The sequence below is a fragment of the Mastigoproctus giganteus genome, chromosome 3 (assembly GCF_048544385.1).
Source record: "Mastigoproctus giganteus isolate SK-2022 chromosome 3, ASM4854438v1, whole genome shotgun sequence".
NCBI classification, from domain to species: Eukaryota; Metazoa; Arthropoda; class Arachnida; order Uropygi; family Thelyphonidae; genus Mastigoproctus; species Mastigoproctus giganteus.
In genome coordinates, this window is record NC_143577.1 from 47,648,933 (window position 1) to 47,675,013 (window position 26,081).

The window sequence follows — 26,081 nt, forward strand, 5'->3', positions numbered from 1 at the left end:
GGTTCAGAGACGGGTAACTCACCTGGTGAGATCGGCAAAAGGGAGTCCATATGGAGAAAGACTTGGAATATGTGGGTTGCAGAGTTTGGAGACTTGATTGAGGTGTTTAAGGCTCTGAGAGGCATAAACAAAATGAATAAGGATGAAATTTTCAGTTATAAATGATTCTAGAACTAGGGGCCATAATTTCAAGTTACGGGAGAGGAGGGAGTTGTTTAGAATGGATTGCAGGAAGTTTTATTTTAGCCAAAGAGTTATAAATTACTGGAATAAGTTACCTACATGGGTGGTTGAGGCTGACAGTTTGGGGAAATTCAAAGGTAAGCTGGATAATTACCTACAGGAGGAGGGAAATGTTTAGGTTGTCCCTTTCCTTTTCTCTTATTTATTAATTATTATTATATATATATATATTTATTTATTTTCTTCTTATTATTATTATTATTTTATTCTTATCGTTTTATTTTTTTGTTATTTTTTTATTTATTTTATTTTTTTTTGGCTGGTGCAGCATAAGCCACAGGCTTCCTTGCACCATGTGGGCCATTGCTGCTACTAATACTATAAAGGATTACACATGGATGCTCGTGGGTGAAGGATGCGGCGCATTGTATGGGCTCAATGGTATGTCACCTTGTGACAGCTGACACTGCAATACAACATGGGGAATTTAAGAACAATATCCCAAATGAAGATGCACCATACACTCAGTGATGGAGTTCCGTAGCAGACGACCCAAGAGAGCCCCCCTCTCATCACCGTTGATTGTCGAATGCTGTGGTATCAGTAACATGCTGATTGAACACTGGAGGACTGGAAATGTGTGCTGGCCAAATGAGTCTAAATCTGAAAGATCAACAGATGCCTTTGTGTGTGGCACAAGCAATAAGAGTCCATAGACCCATTGTGCATGTGCCCACCATCCAGGCGGGTGGTAGTGGTTGCTTAATATGGGACAGGATTTGCTGGCAAGAAGTAGGACCTTGGTGAGGTCTACTGGCAGCTCTTAGGAGACCATGTGCACCCTGCTGTGTAGCATTTTTTTTAACCAGACAGAAACAGTATCTTCCAAGACAATAATGCACCATATCATTGGCCTGCACTATGCCCAGGTGGTTCGAGGAACATAGTAAAGAATCACCCAGCTTGATTATCCTCCAAAATCACCTGACCTAAATCCAAATGAACAACTGTGGAATGTTTTGGAACAGTAATATGTAACCATCATCTATTCTGACACTGTGGAAAGCCTTATAGGCAGCACGGCTATAGATCCCTACATGCAGTGGCGGACTGGTCAGGGTGTCAGCTTGCCTGATGGCAAGTGGGCCCCCTTGCAATAACATTAGACAATATGTTAAAGATGTTAATGACTTTTTAGTAGCTTGAAAATATAATAGTTGTGGGTGGGTCCCCTTTGTCTCCTGGCAACCAATATTTTTAGACCCAGTCTGCCACTGCCTACATACATCTTCAGACATCTAGTAGAGTCAATGCCTAGGCGAATAGCAGCTATTAAAATAAGAACGATAGCTCAACATGGTATTAGGTAGGTGGTGATAATTCAGTGATTGGCAAGTGTATATATATAAAATATTTTGTATAATATTGAAGAGAATAATATAGAAGATAATTTAAGCAGACAATACCAAGCTGGATTTAAAGGAACGTAAGGGATATAAACACACACCTTATCGTTGTCTACCCACAATCTAGATGACTTCAACTGGGGCCAACCACCCAGACTGAAGGCAAAAAACGACAAGGAGTTCTGTTTCTGTAATGATCAATATCTTCTAAGATATATAAAAATTCAGAGATTAAGTAATTTGAATCTAAACCAATTAAAGGTAGTTAATTTTTTAGAATCAAAAGAAAGATAGTATAAATGTAAGCATATATTGTTGACCCGACAAAGAACGTAATTTAATAATTAAAATAAGAATAAACGTAAAGTATAAGGCATATTTACCGTCTCCAGGACATAATGTAACAACTAATCATCATGAAATAATAATCCCTCTAGTGAGTATATATGTGATGACCCCTATGTGATGGATATGGTAAAAATAATTAATTAATTAAAATTAAGTTAGTGCAAAGAGAAACACGTAGATAGTAAGAAGAATAAAAACTAATAGAGTAGGAATAATAGAACCTGAACTCCATAAAGGCAAAAAAATATAGTAGTACAAATTAGAAATAGTTTCTCCTACATCCTCGGATTACCTTAATAATTTCGGAGAAATAAGAACAAAGTGTAGGACAGCTTAAAGACAATACAAGATATAAGTTGTAGCTCGGATATGCCCGGGATCACAAACCCGTTCCTATAGTAGGACCCTGAGCTGAATTTGCATGTCACCTTAGCATGAAGTATATATAGTGTGATTATAATTTCATGCAAATGAATTTGTGACATGTAAATTCAGCTCAGGGTTCTACTATAGGAACAGGTTTGCAATCCCAGGTATACCCGAGCTACAACTTATATCTTGTATTGTCTTTAAGCTGTCCTACACTTTGTTCTTATTTCTCCGAAATTATTAGGGTAATCCGAGGATGTAAGAGAAACTATTTCTCATTTGTTCCAATATATTTGCCTTTATGGAGTTCAGGTTCTATTATTCCTACTCTATTAGTTTTTATTCTTCTTACTATCTGCATGTTTCTCTTTGTGTTAACTTAGTTTTAATCAATTAATTATTTTTACTATATCCATCACATAGGAATTACTCACTAGAGGAATTATTATTTCATGACAACTAGTTGTTACATTATGTCCTGGATACAGTAGATATGCCTTATCCTTTACATTTATTCTTATTTTAATTATTAAATTACGTTCTCTGTTGGGTGAACGATGTTCAATATATGCTTACATTTATACTATCTTTCTTTTGATTCTAAAAAAATTTTAACAACCTGTAATTGGTTTAGATTCAAATTACTTAATCTCTAAATTTTTATATATCTTAGCAGATATTTGATCATTACAGAAACAGATAACTCCTTGTCGTTTTTTGCCTTCAGTCTGGGTAGTTGGCCCTAGTTTTATTATTATTACTAGCCATGTGGTGCAAGGAAGCCTGAGGATTATGCTGCACCAGCCAAAAAAAAACATTTCTGAATTACCCTGAGAGAGAGAGAGAGAGAGAGAGAGAGAGAGAGAGAGAGAGAGAGAGAACAAGAGTCAGAAGTAAAAAGGAATCACCAAGAGAGGGAAGAATGATGATATCCAGCTCAGGACCCTGGGTGTGCCAAGCCCAAACTCACCAGATGTGAGCCCCTAGTTGAAGTCATCTAGATTGTTGGTAGACAACGATAAGTTTTATGTGTGTGTGTGTGTGTGTGTGTGTGTGTATATATATATAAATTTTTTTTTTTTATATATTTATATTCCTTGCATTTCTTTAAATTCAGCTTGGTATTGTCTGCTTGAATTATCTTCTATATTATTATCTTGAATATTATACAAAATATTTTATACACATTATGGTCGCAATGCATAATTGCTCTAGCAAGTGCATTAGCCCATAAGTATTAGTTACAGTTTGCTACAATTTATTAACTTTCTTTCCATATTACTTATATATATATATAATCCAATTAATCCAAAAATTAAATAGATAAAAATTAATAAAAAATAAACAAGAAAAAATAGTACAAAAGCTAACATCAGTGGCAGCAGAAAACATAGTCCACTACATGCTGCTCATAATAATAATAATTAAAATAGAATTTTTTCCAGTAGCATGGCAAACCAACAGAGTGAAAATAAACTGAGCCAAATAAAAAATAACAATAACGGAAAATATAAGAGGGGGGATAAAGAAGGAGATGGTAGTGTTGAAGCAACATTCCTAGAATAATTTAGAATATAAGCCAATTAACAGAAATTTAGCAGTGCCCTCTCGTAGGCACCCGTTTCCGAATTATGTGAAATCTCACTAAGGTTGAAATGCAGACTAACAACATTACATGACCAAATAAATTAAAAATAATAAAATTAAATGAAATAAAATAGACTGACCATCATGCTCCATCTCGACAGAGGACCACGAGGCCAATAATAGTCAAGAATTACTGCATTTCGAAAGTGACGATGTGCTAATGTTGACGTGACGATGTGCTAATGCTGACGTGACGATATGCTAACGGTGACGTGACGATATGCTAACGCTGCGTTTGTACCACCATCTATAGCCTAATTTGTTTCTATATATTTTCAGTTCAACTATTGTTTTGTCAGTGGTGTGGTTTGGCCATTCGAGCACTAGGCTTTCTATTTTATTTCATTTCATTATTTTTAATTTATTTGGTCATGTAATGTTGTTAGTCTGAGTTTCCACCTTAGTGAGATTTCACATAATTTGGAAACGGGTGCCTACGAGGGGGCGCCACTAAATTTCTTTTAAGTGGCTTATTTTCTAAATTATTCTAGGAACGTTACTTCAACACTACCCTCTCCTTCTTTATCTCCCCTTATATTTTCCGTTATTGTTATTTTTTATTTGGTTCAGTTTATTTTCACCCTATTGGTTTGCTATGCTACGGTCAAAAATTCTATATTAATTATATATATATATCCTATGTTCTTAGTGTTAGCTATGTAGTGCAAGAATTTGATTTGATTTTGGGTTTACTGACGCAACAGCAACCTAGGCTATAATGCGGCAAGCACGTATAGCGCAAGGAAGGCCAAGGCATATTCTGCACCAGCAAAATAAATACCTGCCTTTTTAATTCATCACATAAGTAATGATCCTGGTGGCTTTTGGTTTCCCCATGCTGTCAAGCTCAGCTATCCATGTAGGTAATTTATTCCAGGAATTGACAACTTGCTGGCTTCTTTACCTTCTGGTTGAATAGGGCAGACCCAAGTGTCATCCACTGTCACAAATCTAACCATAAATTTCTTTGGATATGTTTCAAAACACCAAAGATGCTTCACTGAAAGTCTGCATTACAATTATTTTTGATTAGGTGTCAAAATTTTGGGGCACAAAACAAACTTTCTTCAATCCAAGGGTACTAATCAGAATGAGTTGCCTGTTTTCCCTGTGATATCTGAATCCTACTAGCCATACAGTACTTTCTCTGTCTCTCTTCTCCCCCTCCCAATTATGTGTGATAGATATGATTGACAATTCATTCAAAGCCACCCAGAACTTTCATCATCTACAAGGCTATCCCTGCCATGATGTAATTTTGATTCCTGCCTATTTATTGTAGCATGTGATGGTGCATCATCAATTAATGAATTCAGCTACCCTGATATATATATATATATATATATATATATATATATATATATCCTTGGTATCAAAGCCCCTCTTTTATAAAAATATTCAATAACAGCATGATCCAGTTTTTTTAGTTTTCAGTTTTACTATTGGCATTATCACTTTTGGCATCTGTAAAAAAAAAGTATGTTATTATACAACCTTCAAAATTTAGTGCTTAAACATAATACACAAAATATTCAGAGATTGTTGTCCCTCTTAAATATATCCAATGTAATTAACAGTGCTATTATCCTCAGAATGTCACTTTTATTAACCTCAATCTTTTTAATATAATTAGTGTCAAGTAACAGAAATATATTTTGCAGTGTTTCCAAGGTTTATATTTCTACTAATGATACTGCTAAGTGAAGTGTTGCTATCAATATAGACATAGAAATGATTTCCCAATGTCTGTAGTTTACTGGTTATGCAATTTTTCAATAATAGTATTGCTGCTTATTTTACAATTGTATATAATTTCTGGTAGAGCAATAAAATTGCAATTAGTGAGTACATAAATAGGTAAAAACGGGGTGTACTACTAAAAATTTCTAGCTTTCTGTATTTTTTTGAATTTTTCTGTATATCAATATTCTACAAAATGCAGACTACTAAGAGAATTGGCAGCAGCACACTGACAAAGACCTTGACATGCAAAAACTCTCCACTCTGTGAATTCAGTGAGGATGCAAGACAAAAACTAGGCTGAAATGCATTGAATTCACAAATCTTGTGTTAAAATTAACTGAATTATAAGTTAGTGATACAATTTCATTAACAGCTTTGTGAATAGTTAAACACTAATCACTCCTGCTTAAATCATAAACACAAGCAAATGGATCACTGTTTTTGAAGATGAAGGGCAGCCACAGAGCAAGGATGATCTCTGACAGACAAGTGGTATTCTTTAAACTTTGCAAACTATTGAAAAGTCTTCAGAAGACACATAGCATCTTCTCCAAAAGCTGTTTTTAACATCTTAGGTTTTTGTTGCTATTGTCCTAATTTGAAACAAAAAAAATATGCAAATTCACTGCTTAGTAAAAATCACTCTGAAAATATGATGAAATACACAAAACACTTTATATTCAACACATGCTAATTCAGACTAAGCCTGCAAATAAATGGGTGATTCATTCATTATTATGTGTATACAAGCTGCTGAATATGTTGCAAAAAGTAACACTAAGACACTAATTTTAAGAACCCAAACCAAAAGTCCCCAACCTTTTTGATCACATCTCACAAGTGCGTAAGTGCAGGTAAAAGCAGATTTTAATTGTATTACTGATTCTCAGAAAAAAATTATACTAGTAATTATAACTGAAAAGCAGATATTCCAATCAAATAATAAAATTTCTCATTAATATAACTGCTGCCATCCTTGACATTAAAGCTAAAATTTTTTATGTGGTGACTTACGTAATTCGATAGGAGTAAAAAAACTTCGGTGGATGAATAGTACTCAGTTCAGGTAGAAAACATGTTGATATGGAAACACTGATGTGCCTTGTTATCCTTTCACAACAAGGATCTTTCTCAAATCTGAGAAGAGAAAGAGAGGAAAAAAAAAAAGTTCTACACTACAAAATTACATTTGTAACAGGATTATAAGATAGTCACCTTGTAATCATCTTATTGTACTATAATTTTATAGTTCTACTGTAATGAATATCACACAAAATTATTTAAAAAAAAAAAAACAAAGCCAATCGTGCTCAGCAAAAATAGTAAACCCATGCAATTCTCCAACAGAGAAAGAGGGGAGAAAAACAAAACCTCAGCTTCATTGCAACTTTTGTGCATAAAACATTAATGCTTTATTTTATTTCAATACTGACTTTAAAATCAATAATAAATAAAATTATCAACTGCATGCTGCTTCTTCTGAAGTTACAAACCCAGGGTGGGTTATAACAGGCCTTCTTAACAATGTTCCACCAATAAGCCCTCCCAGAAGTCAAACTTCTCCAACTTTTTATTCTCATGGTCTTTAAGTCCTTTTCTACGTCATCCAGCCATCTTTTTCATGGTCTTCCTCTTGTCCTCCTCCTCCCTGTAGATTTCCATTTCGTTACACTCTTAGTTGTTCTACTATCATCCATTCTCATAACATGTCCCAACCAGACAGGTCTCTGGCTCTTCACATACCTGACTATGTCTGCACTCTACATAAGATGGTCAAGTTCATGGTTTATTCTGATCCTCCAGGATCCATCAACATCTTGTATGGACCCAAAAACTTTTTGTAAAATTTACGTCTGAACACTCAACAACTACATATCTTTACTCAATGTCCACACTTCACAACCTATGTCACAACTGGTCTAATGAGGCTTTTGTATATTCTTAATTTTAGATGCCTGTTCAATACTCTGGACTTCAATAGTTTTTCATATGGATAGAAAATCTGTTTCTATTCAAAATATGGGACTTAATTTCATTAGTAATAGAGCTGGACTAATTTATCTGTGAACGTAGGCAGATAAAATTCTGAACATGCTCAAATGAAAAGCAGATGATTCTTAAATTTTCAAGGTTACCTGCCGTTCTCTGAACTTCCATATATTCTGTCTTCACTTCATTTATCCTGTGTCCTCTTCTCCGTGCTTCACTATCCAGCCTGGCCACTGTTTCCTCCTATGCTCCTTTAAGTCCTACTGATAATAGTGACTTTAGTCCAACTGATAATAGGGACTTCATCAGAATATGCACAGACCCACACTGTCTTTGTGACAAAGATCAAGTGCATGCTAAAAAAGTAAATATTTGTAAAGAGACTTATTTTGAATGCATATTTTATTTATAAAAAATTGGAAGGGGTTAGTATTACTAAGGCTAAATGACACAAGGAATAGAACTTTTTCTGCATCAGCTAAAAGAAATAAAAAAAAATAAAAATAACAACAATAACAATAATAATCAAAATATTCACATTATTCCTATTCCCACAAGGTAATTACCCAATTCTGCTTTAAATTAGCAAGACTATGATTCTAGAACACTAGGAGACAATTTGTTACAATGTTTGAAAACCTGCTGCCTACAGATGAACTTTGTGAGACCCAATATTCTGTTATTCTCTGAGATTTTATATTTGTGCCCCTTGATTCACGTCTTATCCAGAAGGGAGACAGATCTTCCTTAAACCACACAGTACATGCCTTCTATACCATTCTTCATTATGTGTATTGCTTTGCACTCATCACCAATCTAGCCGCCTTCCTCTGAACCTTTTTTTAGGTGCAGTCTCCATGAGTACAATATTCAACTGCAGTCTAACCATTATCATATAAAGAGAGATAATGACATCCTCCCTACTAGCAAAGGCTCTATAAATTGTAAACAGGACACCATGGGCCTTTCTGACCACATGTTTACATTGCATGGGAAAAAGTGTGTAAAATGGAATCACAACACCAAAGTCTTTTTTGTCTTAAACCACTTTTGGCTCTTTGTCCCCCAGTTTACACATCATCTGATAACAAGTGACTCCAGAATTTCTGGTCCCTACATGCATACCTTTACATTTAGAAACATTAAACTTCAGCAGCTATTTTTCAGACCATATATCCAATTGAACCAAGCCTTTTCAAAGCAACATAGCCTGGCTCAAATTGTTAACCACCCTTTAAATCATTCAAATCATTAGCAAATTTTGGCAGCTTACCTTGGTTACCCTCATTAATATAATTTGTGAAAGAAATAGGAGGGTACCCAACACCAATTTCAGAAGGCCTTCACTTGTTACACTGAAGATTTATTACTGACCATTTATGAAAATGATCAATCTCCTATCTTTCAGCAAGCTTGTGATATAACAAAGGATCTTACCAGTACCTTCAGTTTATATTGCAATATTGGGGGGGGGGGGAATGAGAGAGAAAGAGAGAGAGAGACCAGTGTATATTATGGTGAATATCATAATTTATGTAATGAATTGAAAGGTTCTGAATGGCAATTTTTAAATATATTAGACTGAATCGAGAAACTGTTTTAAAGGCTGAACATCAATTAATAAAAACACAGAATAACTAACTGACTATTTCTACTTATTTATTAGTACTTTACAGATGTTTACCTAAAAATACTGGACAAAAGAACTGTTATTTTCAGACAATAAAATAAATGGTATTAATATTTTTTCTTGCCAGCACTTCACCCTAGTATTTCCCTTTGAATGTAGTTTGACACTTTTGTCCCATATTGCACATATTACATTATGTCTTTAAAATTAAAACTGCAGTATCCATGCTTAAATTCATTTTCTTTACATCACCATGATGTAAAGAAACTGGTCAGGCCAGGGAAATACTATCTGCATTGCTAGCTGAATACAAATATTAGTTGAAATACCATCAAACTTGGAGGGTTAGCCATTAGAAAATTCATGGTTAAAATATGAGTCTGGTCATGAGTTAAGTAGTCATTCCAGGTAGAAAGTTCAAGAAGTTATTGAATCATCACATGAAGTCTGTAAAGTCACCATTAGAATTGTAAACTAAACAGATGTTGTTGAAAACATAGCAAACATTCACAGTTAATACTCTAGGCCAGTGGAGACAGGAAGTGCAGAAAAACAAAGTACTACTGTCATTGGCCTTTATCAACCAGCAAATGATGTCAAAAATGCCATCGTCAGACACAGCAAGGTCTTCTCCAATTCACAGGACAACCATTATAAGCCATGATGCATTATTCTGACGATAAATTGATATTTCAAAAACTCTCTCATGTTGCACCACAGGCCTGTTGTGGTGGTCTAAACCTCCACAGGAGCCCCTAAAATCTCCCAAAAACAGAGTTCACAAATAAGTCAGAAGAACCTTCATTAACCTTTGTTTGCTCAAACAAAGGGTCGTTTGTGAGAAAAAGATTAAGCGTGTTGGCTGTATGGTTAGGATTTTCCCCATATTCTGGTAGGTAAATGAACAATGAGCGAGGTCATTAGTAATTGTGAAAGCCTCAGCATCTCGACCAGCTGGGTCGGTGTGACTAGAAAACAGAAGCCAGCTGGAGTTATGAACATTAAAATCACCAAAGAAAATTACCTCACTGTTAGGAAAGCTGGACTTGAGAAAGTCAAGTTGCAAAGAGAGTTGTTGTTGTTTTTTGGTTTTTAGAAGCATTAGCAACTAAGGCCATATTGCTCCGGGGATATGCGGTGGTCATTTCCTGACCTTTCCGCATCCTCCGTATCTGGTGGTCACGAATTCGAACCCCAGTGTAATCAAGAAGCATGTGCTACGCACTGCTGTTCCTGCCCACCTGGCTACGGAGGCGCCCGCAAAGAGAGGAAGTCAAAGAGCTCCAAGTGATTAGTGGAGTTGGGAGAACGGTAGAGACAACAGATGAATTTGACACAATGAGGTAGAGAGATTTTAAGCCAGAGAAGATCAAAGAGAGGAGATTCCAAATTGCCAAGTCTCTGACAGGGAATATCAGAACGGACATATGCACAAGTACCACCTTTGAGGCGAAAAGAATCATACAGCGAATAATTTGGGCATCTGAGATGAGCAGTAGTTGAATCAACCGATAACGAGATTCTGTCAGAAAAAGTACATGGGGTTTGGCAGACTGCAAGTGGACATCGTTGAGATTAGAATTCAGACCACGTATATTTGTGAAATGAACTAGGATTGCCTGGCTTTTGGCCACACGGCTCAAACCTGTACACAGAAGACTGTGTCTTGTGGCCACTGTGCCAGCAGTGGACATATATTTGCTGATTGCTTGCACAAGGAGGACCCCTCCCCCAAGTGTGGAATTGCAAAAAAAAGTACAGATTTTCATCATTCTATAAGAGCAGTAAATAAGGTAAACAAGAGAACTAATAATGAATAATACAAGCTTTTCAAGCATTTTGCTATAAAATCCACATGGCTTTTAACAGATAAAGGTTATCCAAATAAATGGACAAAGGTCCAGGCTGGGAATGAATGAAATTATGGTTGTGGCTGAGGAACTAAAATTCAACCTAATATGCATGCAAGAACTGTATTATTCCTCCCAGGTCAGGGGTGGAGCTTTTAAAGTTATGGATTTTCCCACTACTGCTAGGGTAATCCATTCTCAAGATAAGCCCCCAAAATCAGCTATAGTTATATTAGACAAAGAATTGGTGATTACAACCATAACTGGAGAATGCAATGACACTGTTACCTTTCTGTTGATTTCTGTTCCGTTCATTACCTTCTACTTGGTTTCCATCTATTGTCCTCCCTCTGAGGATATTCAACAGGCTTTACACTACTTAGACAGGATTTTTTCAAAATTTGGAAACAGAAATTTAACTATCTTGGCAGATTTTAACGCAAAGTAATTTTTATGGCACAGTGGATATACGGATTCCAGAGGTGCTCTACTTGAAGATTTAATCCTTTCATATAATCTAAATGTACAGAATCTACCTAATAAGCCATTCACTTTCTCCACTGCGAATGGCAAATCAAATATAGATGTAACAGTAACAACAAGCAAATGGATGAATATATCTCTGATTGGGATGTGGCTCCTAACCGTTTAACAGCAATCATAGAGCCATAGTTTTTGAAATTAGATCTAAAAGTCAACAAACTGATTTCCAAATTAATGATCTCAGACAGTTTTCTACAAATGGAAATGGGCGTCTCCGTAGCCAGGTGGGAAGGAGCAGCAGTGCGTAGCACACGCTTCTTGATTAGACCGGGGTTCGAGCCCGTCACCACCAAATACGGAGTATGCGGAAAGGTCAAGGAATGACCACCGCATATCCCGGAGCAATATGGCCTTAGTTGCTAATGCTCCTAAAAACCAAATAACGAACGAACAAATGGAAATTACCTGGAAGAAATTCAAACCATATCTGGACACAGTTATCACTCAAGACATTGCCACTCAAATTAATTCCTTTTTGGCACCAGAATATGTAAACTTTGTTCAAAATTGCCTGTTTCAGGCAGTGGAATATTCTGCAAAGAAGAAGCAGATCAAATGCACAGCCCTGGTGGAATGTAGGCCTTTCTAATTTTAGATCTCAGGTCCAACAGACTAGGAAACAGTTTCAGTGGCACAGACACTTATCTGAGGCTGATGTCACTATCTATGAAAATGCATACTGGGATTTGCATAAATGATTCCACAAAGAAATTGAGGAAGCAAAGCTTTGTTCGTTATATCAGTAATTCTGATCCATGGGGTCTTGTTTAGAGGATACCTAAAAATAAAATGTTATGCGGAGATATACAGGTAGTTCTCGACTTTATGAATTAATTCGTTCCTAGTGCATAATCGTAAAGTGGGAATTTATTTCACATAGACATAAGGTTAAAAATAGGGGTTACGTTCTCAACAATGAAATTAGTTAGCTAATTAGTTTATGTTTTAACAATGATTGATTTATAGAAAGAAATGAAAACGTAGCCTGTAAAATAAGCAAATTTATAATAATAGAGAAATTATTTACCACTTAAAAATGTTAAAGAATGTTTATTCTTCATCATCATCGACTAAATGCACACTCGTTGATCACTCATTATTAGCTCAGCATTCGTTGGTTTGTTGTACAAGTTGTCTTCTTCAGAAATGTTTCAAGAGGCGTTTGTTTCCAAGACAATCTTCTCTTTTAATCATAAATTTCATGATTGCTTGCATAAGCATTTTTTAACAGCACACACAAATTAACACGATTCCCATGGAGTAACAAGTTTAAGAAGCTTAAAAAAAAAAAAAAGGAATGAATAGAAGATTCTGAAAATTTATTTATGTTTTTTATACAATTGAAGATTTCAGTAAAGGGCAAACACATTTCACCATAATAATGCAAAAAACCACACAATTCCAGCTATCAGTATTTTTGCAAATGCAATAACACAGAGTTTACTACCCGTTTATAATTGCTGGCAGTAACAGAAAAGCCCAATAAACCGGAAAGTGCAAATTGTTTTATGGTCGTGACCTCCAGAAATGTGCTTTAGAAAAATATCATAAAGGCGTTTAAAATTGATTCTTATAACAGAACATATGATAACGATGAAAGTGTAGTGCATTTTAATGGTTTGAATTGGTAACTAATACAATTTACAAACCATGCTCACAACCTTTTATATGGCCTTAAGGTTACACTCCTGACCTTAAAAATTACATTTTAGAGAGATAAATAGTTTAATAACTACCTGCTGGCTAAAGGCAAACTTCCGCACGTCTATTCTACAACTGTCTTTCCTCAATTTGAATCTACACCCCTTGAGGTTCTTAATCTGAGCAACTGGAAGTATCCCATAGGCATTGAGCCTGCTCAAACCATTCAAGGTCTTATACACCTCGATCAGATCACCTCGCAGGTGCCTAGTCTCCAGATGCTGCAACTTTCAGAACTTAAGCCTTTCTTCGTAAGCGCACCCCCTTTGTTCCTCTCACCAATCTTGTAGACCTTCTCTGTACTCGTTCTAGCAACTCTACATCCTTTCTAAAATTAAGCCTCCAAACCTGTATGCAGTACTCAAGGTGTGGCCTGGCCATTGCCTTATACAAAGGGATAATCACCTCCTTGTCTCTGCTAGCAAAATTCCTATATATCATTGACAAAACTCCATGACCTGCTCTGGCAGCCTGTCTGCACTGATCAGAGAACTTCATATATGACTGCACAATTACCCCCAGGTCTTTTTCATTCTCCACCTCCCTGAGTGTAGTACCACGCAGTTGATACTTTTCTCTTGGGTTACTGCTACCCATATGGAGTACTTTTCATTTGTCAAAGTTAAACTTCAGTTGCCACTTCTCTGCCCAACTTTTCTAGATCCTGTTGTAGTAGCATACTGTCTTTACTGTCATTAACAACCCTGCTAACCTTTGTATCATCTTCAAACTTGGACATTAAGCCTGATATACCTTCATTGATATCATAAGACCGTTTGTAACTGTAAGACCATTTGGAATACTGTGTTTAAGTATGAAGCGTAATATGAAAAAAAAAGACTGTTTCTTGAAAGGGTTGAAGATGGGCAACTCAAATGGTGAAATCGGCAGAAAGATGTCCATATGAGGAAAGAGTCCGTTTATGTGGGCTACAAAGCTTGGCAACTAGGCACCTCAGAGGTGACCTGATTGAGGTTGATGAGGCTCTGAGAGGGATTATTAAAATGAATGAAGGTGGAATTCTCACTGTTCTAAAGAATTCTAGAAATAGGGGTCATAAATTCAAATTACAGGGCTTGGATTAGATTGAGATTTAGATTATGTTGTAGGAAGTTTACTTTTAGCCAGATAATCATTGACAGCTAGAACAAGTTGCCCTTGCAGGTAGTTGAGGCTGACAGTTTGAATAAATTCAGAGATCAACTGGATACTTATTTGTGTGAAGAGAGGAGTGCATAATTTGTTTTTTTTTTATCAACTTGGTTTGTGGTGTTTTTTTTTTTTTTTTTTTTTTTTTTCCAGTGCAGAAAGCTTATGGCTTCCTTGCTTTATGGTGAATACTATTACTATTATATTACAAGAAGTAGCAAAAGAGGTATGCAAACCTTTAGCAAATTATTAGAGAATTCTTGGATTCGGGAGAGTTCCATATGGAACTGAGATGGTATGCAAATATTTCCCCATTTCATACATGAAAATTAAATGGTGAAGTGAATAACTAGAGACCTATAAACTTGATTTCTGTTGTAGAGAAAATAATGGGGTCAGTGGTTAAATTCCATTTAGACAGGAATTTAAGAGGCAATCTTGTATGACCAATCAGATTAGATACAATGATATATACAAAACTGAATGCAACAAATAATTTTGACATAATATCATAAACTTATAGTAAAGCCTTTGACACAGTCCACATGAAAGACCACTCTACAAATTGGAGCAGCATGGTATTGGGGGGGGGAGTATTTCTACAGATATATATTCAGGTTGAAGAAGGATGGTTGCAAGATAGATGTGTGGTGGTTTGCATTCAGCCAGTGGGTGGTTGGTTGTTGGAGAAAAAACTTTATAGCTTCCATCTGATGTTGTGGAAGCAGGTAGTTTTAATAAATTTAAGGACGAATTAGATTAGTTGAAGGGATGGACAGGTGTGTGGGAAGTGTTTTTTTTTTTGCAGATTCTGTATAAGCTTGCTTTCTTGCATCATTTGCAAGTATTAACAACCAAAACTGTGATACAGGAATTCACACATAAGTACCAATCATGAAGTGTTAAGTATCTACACTGCATTACTTCATGTTGATTAAAACAAATATCTAAAATTTAAAGATATATATTGTGAATACTGATGAAGAGCTGCCAGCATTCATAACACTGTACTGAAAATGTCAGCCGATCTTATTTCATGTAAATAAAATTTTCATAAAATGACTCAGTTGATGACAATATCAACTAAACAGAATTTCAAAGCCTGATCTGCATTAGTTAGGCTTACCTGAAGGGCTGGTCATGAAGCACAATGTAATAACCATTTACCAGCTTATCTACATAAGTTTTGAACCATTCTGTAAAGGATGAGCCTACAAAGATACACACGGATACAGATAAAAATGTTTGCTCTTCACTTAACAAACTTATCAGAAAAAAAAGCACTTTGTTTCAAAACCTATATTATAAAGCATAGTTATTAGTTACTCTGTTCAATAATTATTGACATTTTCAATTATTCACTCTTTATTCACCCTTTCAATGCAAAGTTCAATAGAAGTTGAATTATTTTACAAGTTGATTACAGAACCTAGCACACCACTATACAAGAGTAAAATTACTATATTACACATGCAGTCTATTCAAGTTATGGTACTAGCTCTTAAAGCACACATTCTGGAATATCTTATAACGTAATCAAGTTTCAAAAAGATTTTATTACCAATGAAAGATATGATTAATCATTACTGATCAACAGAAAAAACTAATTAATTAAAAAAAAGCTACAATTGCCACAACCTTTGGTATGCTTGAATACTAGTTTAGTTTGATCATTAGCAATATCTTTCACTAGAACATATTACTTTATAAAATTTATTGGTGGATACTTTCAGCTTAAACTTTCCTTCACAGACATTCAAATTTACTTAGTTATGTTATCTTCAATCAAAACTTATATCATTTATTGAAACTATGATACAAAAAAGGCCATAGAAAGTGCCCTTACAGGCAGCATGGTGCTACTCTTGAGAGACCATGGCTGCTTCCCCATTCAATGAGTGGGTTGATTGATTTCCATCACATAATTTCAGGCAAGCGCTTCTCCAACTTTGAAACTCATTTCTGTCAGCATCAAGCAAATGAGCCACTGAATATATGTACCACATAGAAAAATACATTCCTGGGGTTTCACAAAAGGCCCAACTGTGGCATGAGTGCAAGGGTTCCTTTCCATGGATCATTAAAGTACAATATATTGCTAATAAACAAAATAAACTGAAACAATACACCCAAATGTGTTGCTAATTATTAACCTGTGAATGCTAATCATAATTAGAACATGTGTGTTCTAATTATGATGAGCAAATACCTTGCCAAAATTAATTTAATCTAGACTCTGATAGCTAGATACTATTATCATCATGCATCTAGATTGTAAAAGAGATATATGCAGATCCTTGGTTATACCACCTGTTCTAACCTTGATCTGCCGTGGCCAGTTTGTTAGATTAGATCAAGGTTGTTAAAATTTTAGAAAAGCAATACTGCTATTATACTTAATATTACACCTTTAAAGCTACAAATGAAGCAAACTGGTTATTAAATACAGGGGTGACACCAGTTTTTTTAAGAACCATTGTTGCTGAAGAACACAAGTGTTCTTCAGCAACAAAGATTACTATTTGATATTTCAACAAATTTGGTTTAAAGTGTGAAATGCTGTGGTTTGATAAAGCTTAGAGAACTGGCATTTTTATGTGACTAACAAAACTATACAATATTGATCTTAACAAATGAATTTTAGCCTCAACCCACCACCCACCACAAGCTTGCTCTTTCTAGGGTTTAAATTTTCTAAATTCTCCACGTAATTAGTTAAATTCATGCTCCTGTAAATTGTAATTTAAGTTCAATAAATAAAAAAAATAAAATAATATTCCTCTATCAATTTAATGTTAATTTTCTTTTACAGACAGACAATATCTAAATTTGGTAATAAAATACTCTTAAACATGTTAACTATATTCAAGGATATTTTAGAATGTGTGTTAGTAAAGTTTAGTGTATTCATTTAATAGAATATATGCAAGGCAGATATTTTAATATTTTCAAGACGTATGTCAGGTTATGTGATGACTGAATTAGCATTAGTAGAGGCACATGATGCAAGAATCAGCCAAAAAAAAACAACACTCCCATTTCACGGCCTCATTAGTTCCAAATGCCTGCCCAGCTCAGGCTTAAATTTATTTAGGCTATCAACTTCCACAACAAAAGATGGAAGTCCGTTCCACCAATCAACTAACTGCTGGCTAAACGCAAATTTCCACATCTATTCTACAACTGTCTTTCCTCAATTTGAATCTATGCCCCCTCAGGTTCTTAATCTGAGCAATAGGAAGAATTCCATCAGCATTCAGCTTGCTCAACCCATTCAGGGCCTTTACACCTCAATCAGATCACCTCACATGTGCCTACTCTCTGGGCTCTGCAATTTGCAGAACTTGAGCCTTTTTTGATAAGAGCATCCCTTTGTTCCCCTCACCAATCTTGTTGCCCTTCTTTGTACTCGTTCTAGCAACTCTACACCCTCCCTAAAATGAGGCCTTCAGACTTGTACACAAGGTGTATGAGTCTAGTGTACACAGTACTCAAGGTGTGGCCTGACCATTGCCTTGTACAACAGGATAATCACCTCCCTGTCCCTGCTAGCAAAATTTCTATATATCATTGATGAGACTTCATGACCTGTCCTGGCAGCCCGTCTGCACTGCTCAGCGAACTATTTGACTGCATAATTACCCCCAGTTCTTTTTCATTTTCCACTTCCCTGAGCGTAGTACTACACAGTTGGTAAGTTTCTCTTCGGTTATTGCTGCCCATATGTAGTACTCTGCATTTATCAATGTTAAACTTCAGTTGCTACTTCTCAGCCCATTTGTCCAACTTATCTAATTCCAGTTGGAGTAGTATACTGTCTTTACTGCTAGGCAGAATTAGCATTAGCATTACTAGAGGCATTTGATGCAAGAAAGCAAGCTTATCCAGCATCAGCCAAAAAAAAAAAAAAAAACCACTTCCACTTCACCCCTCTGTTCGTTCAAAATACCTGTCCAGCTGAGCCTTAAACTTATTTAGGCTATCAACTTCCACGACAAGGGATGGAAGTCTGTTCCACCAACCAACCACCCGCTGGCTAAAGGCAAATTTCCGCACGTCTATCCTACATCTCTCTTTCCTCAATTTGAATTTATGCCCTCTCAGGTGATTATTCTGAGCAAGAGGAAGAATCCCATCAACATTGAGCATGCTCAAACCATTCAAGGCTTTATACACCTCTATCAGATCACGTCACTGGTGCCTAGTCTCCAGACGCTGTAATTTGCAAAACTTAAGCCTTTCTTCGTAAGAGTACCCCTTTGTTCCATTCACTAATCTTGTTGCCCTTCTCTGTACTCGTTCCAGCAGCTCTACATCCTTCTTGAAATGAGGCCTCCAGACCTGTATACAGTACTCAAGGTGTGGCCTGACCATTGCTTTATACAAAGGAATCATAATCTTCATCAGCCATTTTCAATCCACTGCAGGATGAAGGCCTCTCCAGCAACTTTCCAGTTCCTTCTGTTTTGAGCACTGGTCATCCATTTACTACCCAAAAACTCATGAATTTCATCTATCCATCTCCGCCTTTGTCTTCCAGGTTTTCTTCTAGCTCCTCTTGGGTACCATTCTGTTATTTTCTTAGTCCATCTGTCATGTCTTCGAGCTATGTGTCCTGCCCAAGACCATTTTAGTTCTTTAGTTTTGTTAAATTTATATTGTTAAATATTGGTTGTTGTTAGGAGCATTAGCAACTAAGGCCATATTGCTCCGGGATATGCGGTGGTCATTCCCTGACCTTTCCACATCCTCCGTATTTGGTGGTGACGGGCTCGAACCCCGGTCTAATCAAGAAGCGTGTGCTACGCACTGCTGACCCTTCCCACCTGGCTACGGAGGCGCCTCCTTTAGTTTTGATAAGAATGTCCTTTACTTGAGTTTGCTGTCTAATCCGTGTGTTTCTCTTCTTATCTAACAGTCTGATTCCCAATATAATTCGTTCCATTCTTCGCTGTGTAGTTCTCTCAGCTTCTTTTCCATTTTTTTGGTGAGTGCCCAAGTTTCACTTCCATAAGTCATGGTGGGGAGTATACATTGGTTCATTATTTTACGTTTCAGACAAACTGGGATATTGCTCTTCAGTATGTGACTATATTTCCTGAATGCTATCCATCCAAAATTTATTCTTCTCTTGACTTCCAGCCATTTATCATTATTACAGCTAATAACTTGTCCCAGATAAGTATATGACTCCACCTTTTCAATTACTGCTCCTTCAAATCATTATTTCCCTTTCTGTGGCATACTTGTTCATCATTACTTTTGTTTTAGCCATATTCATCTTTAGTCCAAAATCCTTACTAACTGTGCATAACTGATTAAGATTTTCCTCTAATTCTTTGTGATCGTGGCTTATGACCACAATATCATCTGCAAATCGTAAATGGTTTAGGTACTCTCCGTTCACATTGACTCCTTTCTGTGACCAGTCTAATCTTCTGAAAGCTTCCTCAAGGGCAGCAGTAAACAGTTTCGAAGATATTGTGTCTCCTTGTCGAACTCCTTTCTCGAAAGGAATAATCACCTCCTTATCCCTGCTAGAAAAATTCCTGTATATCATTGACAAGACACCATGAGCTACTCTTACAGCCCGTCTGCACTGTCAGAGAACTTCATATCTGCCTGCACAATTATCCCCAGGTCCTTTTCATTCTCTACCACTGTCAGTGTAGTACCGCAGAGTTGATTCATTGCTCTGGGATTGCTGTATCCCCTATGTAGTACTTTACATTCGTCAATGTTAAACTTCATTTGCCACCTCTCAGCCCATCTGCTCAACCTTTCCAGATCCTGTTGCAGCAGCATAGTGTCAGTAGTGTCCTTGACAACCCTGCCAACCTTTGTAACGTCTACAAATTTGGACATTAAGCTTGATATACCATCATCAATATCATTTATAAATACAGAAAACAATAATGGACCCAACACTGAACCCTGAGGGACTCCACTAATAACATTAGTTACCGATGAGCAGTGTCCATTGATTACCACTCTCTGTCTTCTCTCCCTCAACCACCCCTTTATCCATAGCAGCAATTTGCCTCCAATGCCACACTTATCCAATTTGTGCAGTAGTCTTCCATGTGCAACAGTATCAAAAGCCTTTCTTAGATCCAAATATATAATATCAAAGTTATTCCCTGCATCCAGTTCTTTTGTGACTGCATCATAGTATCAAATCAAATTGGTCAGGCAAGACTTTCCCTTAACAAAACCATGCTGTGTCCGAGCTATAACTGAAGTCCTGTCTAGATGATCCTGCAGTGCTTCTTTAACCAGTGCCTCCATTAATTTTCCTGGAACAAAAGTTAAACTCACAGGTCTATAATTACTTGTGTCAGCCTTTGATCCTTTGATCTTTGTGAATTGGGGTCACATTTGCACATCTCCAGTCTGTGGGTACCTCCCCTGAGTCCAAGGAAGCTCTCATAATTATGGCTAAGGGTTTGCTTACTTCCTTTGCTACCTCCTTTAATATAACTGGATAGATCCCCCCCCAGGTGCCTTTCTTGTGTTTATCTTCAACAATTCCTCCTCCACTTTACTCTCAGTTATTACAAGATTCTCTAGCTTACTGCCAGAGTTGAATACACCTCTGGCATTCCCCTCACTGAATAACTCATCATGTGTGAATGTTGATGCAAAATATTCATTTAGTTTGTTAGCTACCTGAGCAGGATCATCAACAGTTGACCCATCGATATCAAGTGGACCAATCTGATTCATCCCCTTCCTTCTAGAGTTTACATAAGTAAAGAACTCTTTGCTGTTTTTCTTTGCATCCCTTGCCAAAGATTTCTCGTAATCTGCCTTTGCCTGCCCAATCTCCTTTGTGACTTGGTTACAGACCAGCTTATCTATCATAGGCTTCTGCGTCACGTGTTAATTTATATGTATCCCATGCATTTTTCTTCTCTGTCATATGTCTCATTAGTTCATCTGACATCCATTTAGGCCTAAACCTTGAAGAATATTTCTTAGTTGGTATGTAAAGCCTAGTAGCTTCCCATTTAGAATTTGCAGACAGTAACATCATCAGTTGGTCTCACTGTAGTCTCCTTTTTGGAAGCAAAAACCCTTCCCTTTACCCCTGATCGTAGCTACATCTTTAAGTCAATCCCACATCATTGTGATCACCGCCACCCAGTGGTTCCTTTATCTGCACATTCTTAATGCCTGAAGAATTACTGCTGATAATCAAATCAAGAGTATTACTCCCTATGGTTGCCACTCAAATATGCTGCTGTAGAAAATCATCCAAAGGCGCCTCTGTAGCCAGGTGGGAAGGAGCAGCAGTGCGTAGCACAGGCTTCTTGATTAGACCGGGGTTCGAGCCCGTTACCACCAAATACGGAGGATGCGGAAAAGTCAGGGAATGACTACCGCATATCCCGGAGCAATATGGCCTTAGTTGCTAATGCTCCTGAAAAACAAACAAACAAATCATCCAATAAATCCAAGAAGGTCTTGCTAGTATGTGAGTGACCAATCCATAAGTTCCAGTCTATATCTGGGAAGTTAAAATCCCCCATAAGACAATCTGATTTACTGGCCCACTATTTCTCTGTACAACTGTTCATTGTGCTCATCAGAGTCATTAGGTCTATAACATACTCCTATTCTCAACTTGGTTTTTGCAGTGCTTATGTCACACCAAACTGACACTGCACTGTCCACCCATGTAAACAGGATGCACTTCCTTATAGGAAGAGCCATGAAATGTTTGAGAATGATCTATAATCCTCTAATAAATGAATGACAGATTACAGAAGTATGTAGATGAAGTGCTTATTTTCTCATTCATTTCCAAGTTGATGATGTTAACTAGAATAAGACAATCAGTTTTTAATTGATTACGAAATTACATAACTGAAAAATCAATTTTGTTGCCAAGTTGCAAAGTTTGGCTTTTTGCTATTGTGACATAACAGCAGTCTAGCTACTGCTAATGTTGCTGATGGGATTCTTCCTCTTGCTCAGAATAATCAACTGAGAGGGCACAAATTCAAATTGAGGAAAGACAGTTGTAAAACAGATGTGCGGAAGTTTGCCTTCAGCCAGCGGGTAGTTGATTGATGAAAACAGACTTCCATCTTTTGTTGTGGAAGTTAATAGCCTAAATAAATTTAAGATTGAGCTGGACAATTATTTGGAATGAACGGAGGGGTGAAATTGGATCTTTTTTTTTTTTTTTTTTTTTGGCTGATGCTGCATAAGCTTGCTTTCTTGCATTGTATGTCTCTACTAATGCTAATATTGCATGTAATGTGAAATTAGACTTTAGTCCATGACTATCAAAAAATGTGTCACCTTGTGGTAGGGCCAATTTAATTTTTTTATTATTATTATTAGCATATGGTGCAAGGAAGCCTGAGGCTTATGCTGCACCAGCTAAAAAAAAATTCTGAATTACCCTGAGAGAGAGAGGGAATCAGAAGGGAATCAGCAAGAAAGATAATATCCAGCTCGGGACCCTGGGTGTACCAAGCCCATACTCACCAGATGCTTGAAAGCACCTGGTTTTCAAGCTGAAAAGGTGCCCGAGCTAACTAAGTACGTTTTTCTTAATATTTAGTTTTACACAGAGAAACTCGCACCATTTGTCAAAAAAAAAAAAAAATAAAATAAAATAAAATAAAAAAAAAAAAAAAAATACATCTGTACTATGCTTACTTTTTTTTTTTTGTGCCCTATTTGGTTTTAACTTTTTTTTTTTTTTTTTTTAAATGGGCAGGACCCTCAAAAGCTGAAAATGGCCAGCACTCTGAAATTGACACACTGCCTGTGTGTTATTTCCCTGTAATGTTCAATAATAGTTCTTACATTTGAAAATTAACTGCAATAAGTAACTGGTGCTCCCTCCAGTGAATGCATCAGTGTAAAATGAAAATATCTATTAGATGCATGTCAATGTGAAGTTAATCACTCTGTCAGCAGAGTTTCAACCATTAACTCACATTTTGAATTACATGAGAACATGAAAGTATTAGTACTTACAAAGTGAAGCAGGGAAGAAAGCTTTTTTTAGCATTATCCAACAAAAAAAAAAAAAAAGACAAGAAAAGAACATTTTATGTGCCCATTCCTTCAAATAATTTGTCCCTCATCATTCTTCAATCCTCCTTTAAATTTATTCAGACTATCTACTTTTACTCTATAGCAGAAGGCAAATTTCTGAACATCTATTCTGCAACCATCCTTGGCCAAGGCAAAGAAAGCTAACACGAGAACCACTGGAAACTTTTACCAGTCAAAAGCATTTCCCAGTACTGCAGCTTCTCCCTGCATTCTTGGTAAACAGATGGTGCATGTTATCGGTAGTGGCAGTAGAAGTTAATAACACTGTATTGATTAGTTTTCTTATTACTAAAAACAGATTACCAGAGTTCACGAGTGGACAGAAATTTATTTATGGGTACATCCTCCAGACTGCCTCAGTCAGGGTATTTATCTCCCCTTCCCGTTGTTTTAACCCGATACAAAAATGACTTCTACAGACAGTGTGTTATCGGTAGTTGCAGCAGAAGTCATTTTCCTATCGGGTTAAAACAGTGGGAAGGGGGGATAAACACTAAGACTGAGGCAGTCTGAAGGGTGTACTTGTAAGTAAATTTCAGCCATGAAGGCTGAAAATTACACTCCAACTCCAATAATCTGCAAGAGGAAGCTTTAGCCAGTGGGTGGTTGATTACTGGAACAAACTTCCATCCATCATTGTTAAATTATAAAAGAAAGTCTCATACCTTTATTGTAGGACTGTAATCCTCTCAACACTCAATCGTGTATAAATGTATTCTTATGTAAATTAGCATGCCATGTTAATTAAATCAATTGATGATTTTTTTTAAAAAAAGCTATGCATTAAAATCATCACGTATTCAATACTCATATCCAACCTAGTGCATCGAGAAGATTTGCGGAAAGTTGACAGCCATCAACCCCCCAAACCAACCAATAAAGCATGCTAATATGAGAATTGAAATAGTCTTGATAATCTTGACACCATGAAATAAATATACATCAATTTATAGATAATATAAACTTTAACATTGTCTAAAACTTCCTGAAAATCTGGTTACCACGAGATAACTATACATCAATTTACAAATAATTTAAACTTTAAAATTGTCTAAACCTTCCTACGAGATAACTATACATCAATATAAATTAATTGTAAATTTATGTATAGTTATCTTGTTGTAACCAGATTTTTAGGAAGTTTTAGACAATTTTAAAAAGTTTAAATTATCTGTAAATTGATGTATATTTATTTGGTGGTGTCAAGATTATCAAGACGATTTCAATTTTCATATGAGCATACATTATTAGTTGGTTTGGGGAGTTGATGGCTGTTGACTTTCCGTAAATCTTCGATACGTTAGGTTGGATATGAGTATTTTAATTCGTAGCTTTTTTAAAAAATCATAAATTGATTTAATTAACATGGTACACTAATTCACATAAGAATACATTTATAAGCGATTGAGTGTTGAGAGAATTACAGTCCTACAATAAAGATATGAGGTTTTCTCTTATAATATAAAATTAATAATAATAATAGGACATATTGGGCTTTATTGCTCTTTCATTTTTGATTACTAATCTATCATTGTAAAAGTTGCCAGCTTAAATAAATTCAAGGCAGAACTAGACAAACATTTGGAGTGAATGAATGGGTGAAATGGGATGGTTTTTTTTTTTTTTTTTTTTGGGCTGATGCTATATAAGCTTGCTTTCTTGCATCATATGCCTCTACTAATGGTAAATCTCAGTTGCCATCTAGTTTAACAAGATCTTGAAGTAAAATACCCTTATTATTGTCATCAACCACACTACCCAACTTTTTATCATCAACGTAGATATTAAACTTGAAATATTGTGTTCATGTGCTTTGGCATGTAAACTATGTATTGAAGACATGCAATATGCTTCTAAGGCAATGGCGTATTGTACTATGATGGATGGGCTCAAGCCACTGAAGGGCACTGGGTCTTGCTGAGCTATACACCAGTGCTCCGTAGTCAAGCTTTGATCTGATTAAGGTTCTATATAATCATAACAAGGTAAGACTATCAGCTCCCCACTTAGTTATTGAAAGAACCTGGATGATATTTAGCTTTTTCTCACAGGATGTTCTTAGTTTTTAAATATGTCCTAAAAAGGTAAGTTTATGATCTAATGCGATTCCAAAGAACTGTATGGAGGGATGAACTAAGAGAGAGAGAGAGAGAGAGAGAGAGAGAGAGAGAGAGAGAGAGAGAGAGAGAGAATCTTTATTGTACACTATAGATACAATAATGTGCCTGCCACAGCTAGGAGGCCAGGGGCTTGACAAAGATATAGGGTAATATAAAAATATGTACAGTATAACAAAAAAATAACATAACATTAAATTAACTTAAAAACGTAGCATTAACCATTCAATAGATATGAGTATAAGGCAGATATACACCAAGATATGTACACGTTCATATGTACAAAGCACATATTTCAGAATATTCACACAAGTCAGAATACAGTAAA

General features: G+C 36.2%; 1 protein-coding gene across 2 annotated transcripts in view; it reads right to left on the reverse strand.

Annotated features, from left to right (window-relative positions):
- Positions 1-26,081, reverse strand: part of LOC150087935 (F-box only protein 3-like) — a 210,560-nt gene that overhangs the window by 41,510 nt on the left and 142,969 nt on the right. For both annotated transcript variants that reach the window (XM_090369278.1, XM_090369277.1), the window contains exons 7-8: positions 15,685-15,769; positions 6,711-6,833 (exon numbers count right to left, since the gene is read on the reverse strand). In XM_090369278.1, coding sequence (XP_090225404.1) covers positions 6,711-6,833; positions 15,685-15,769 — 208 coding nt within the window. The remainder of the gene's footprint in view (positions 1-6,710; positions 6,834-15,684; positions 15,770-26,081) is intronic.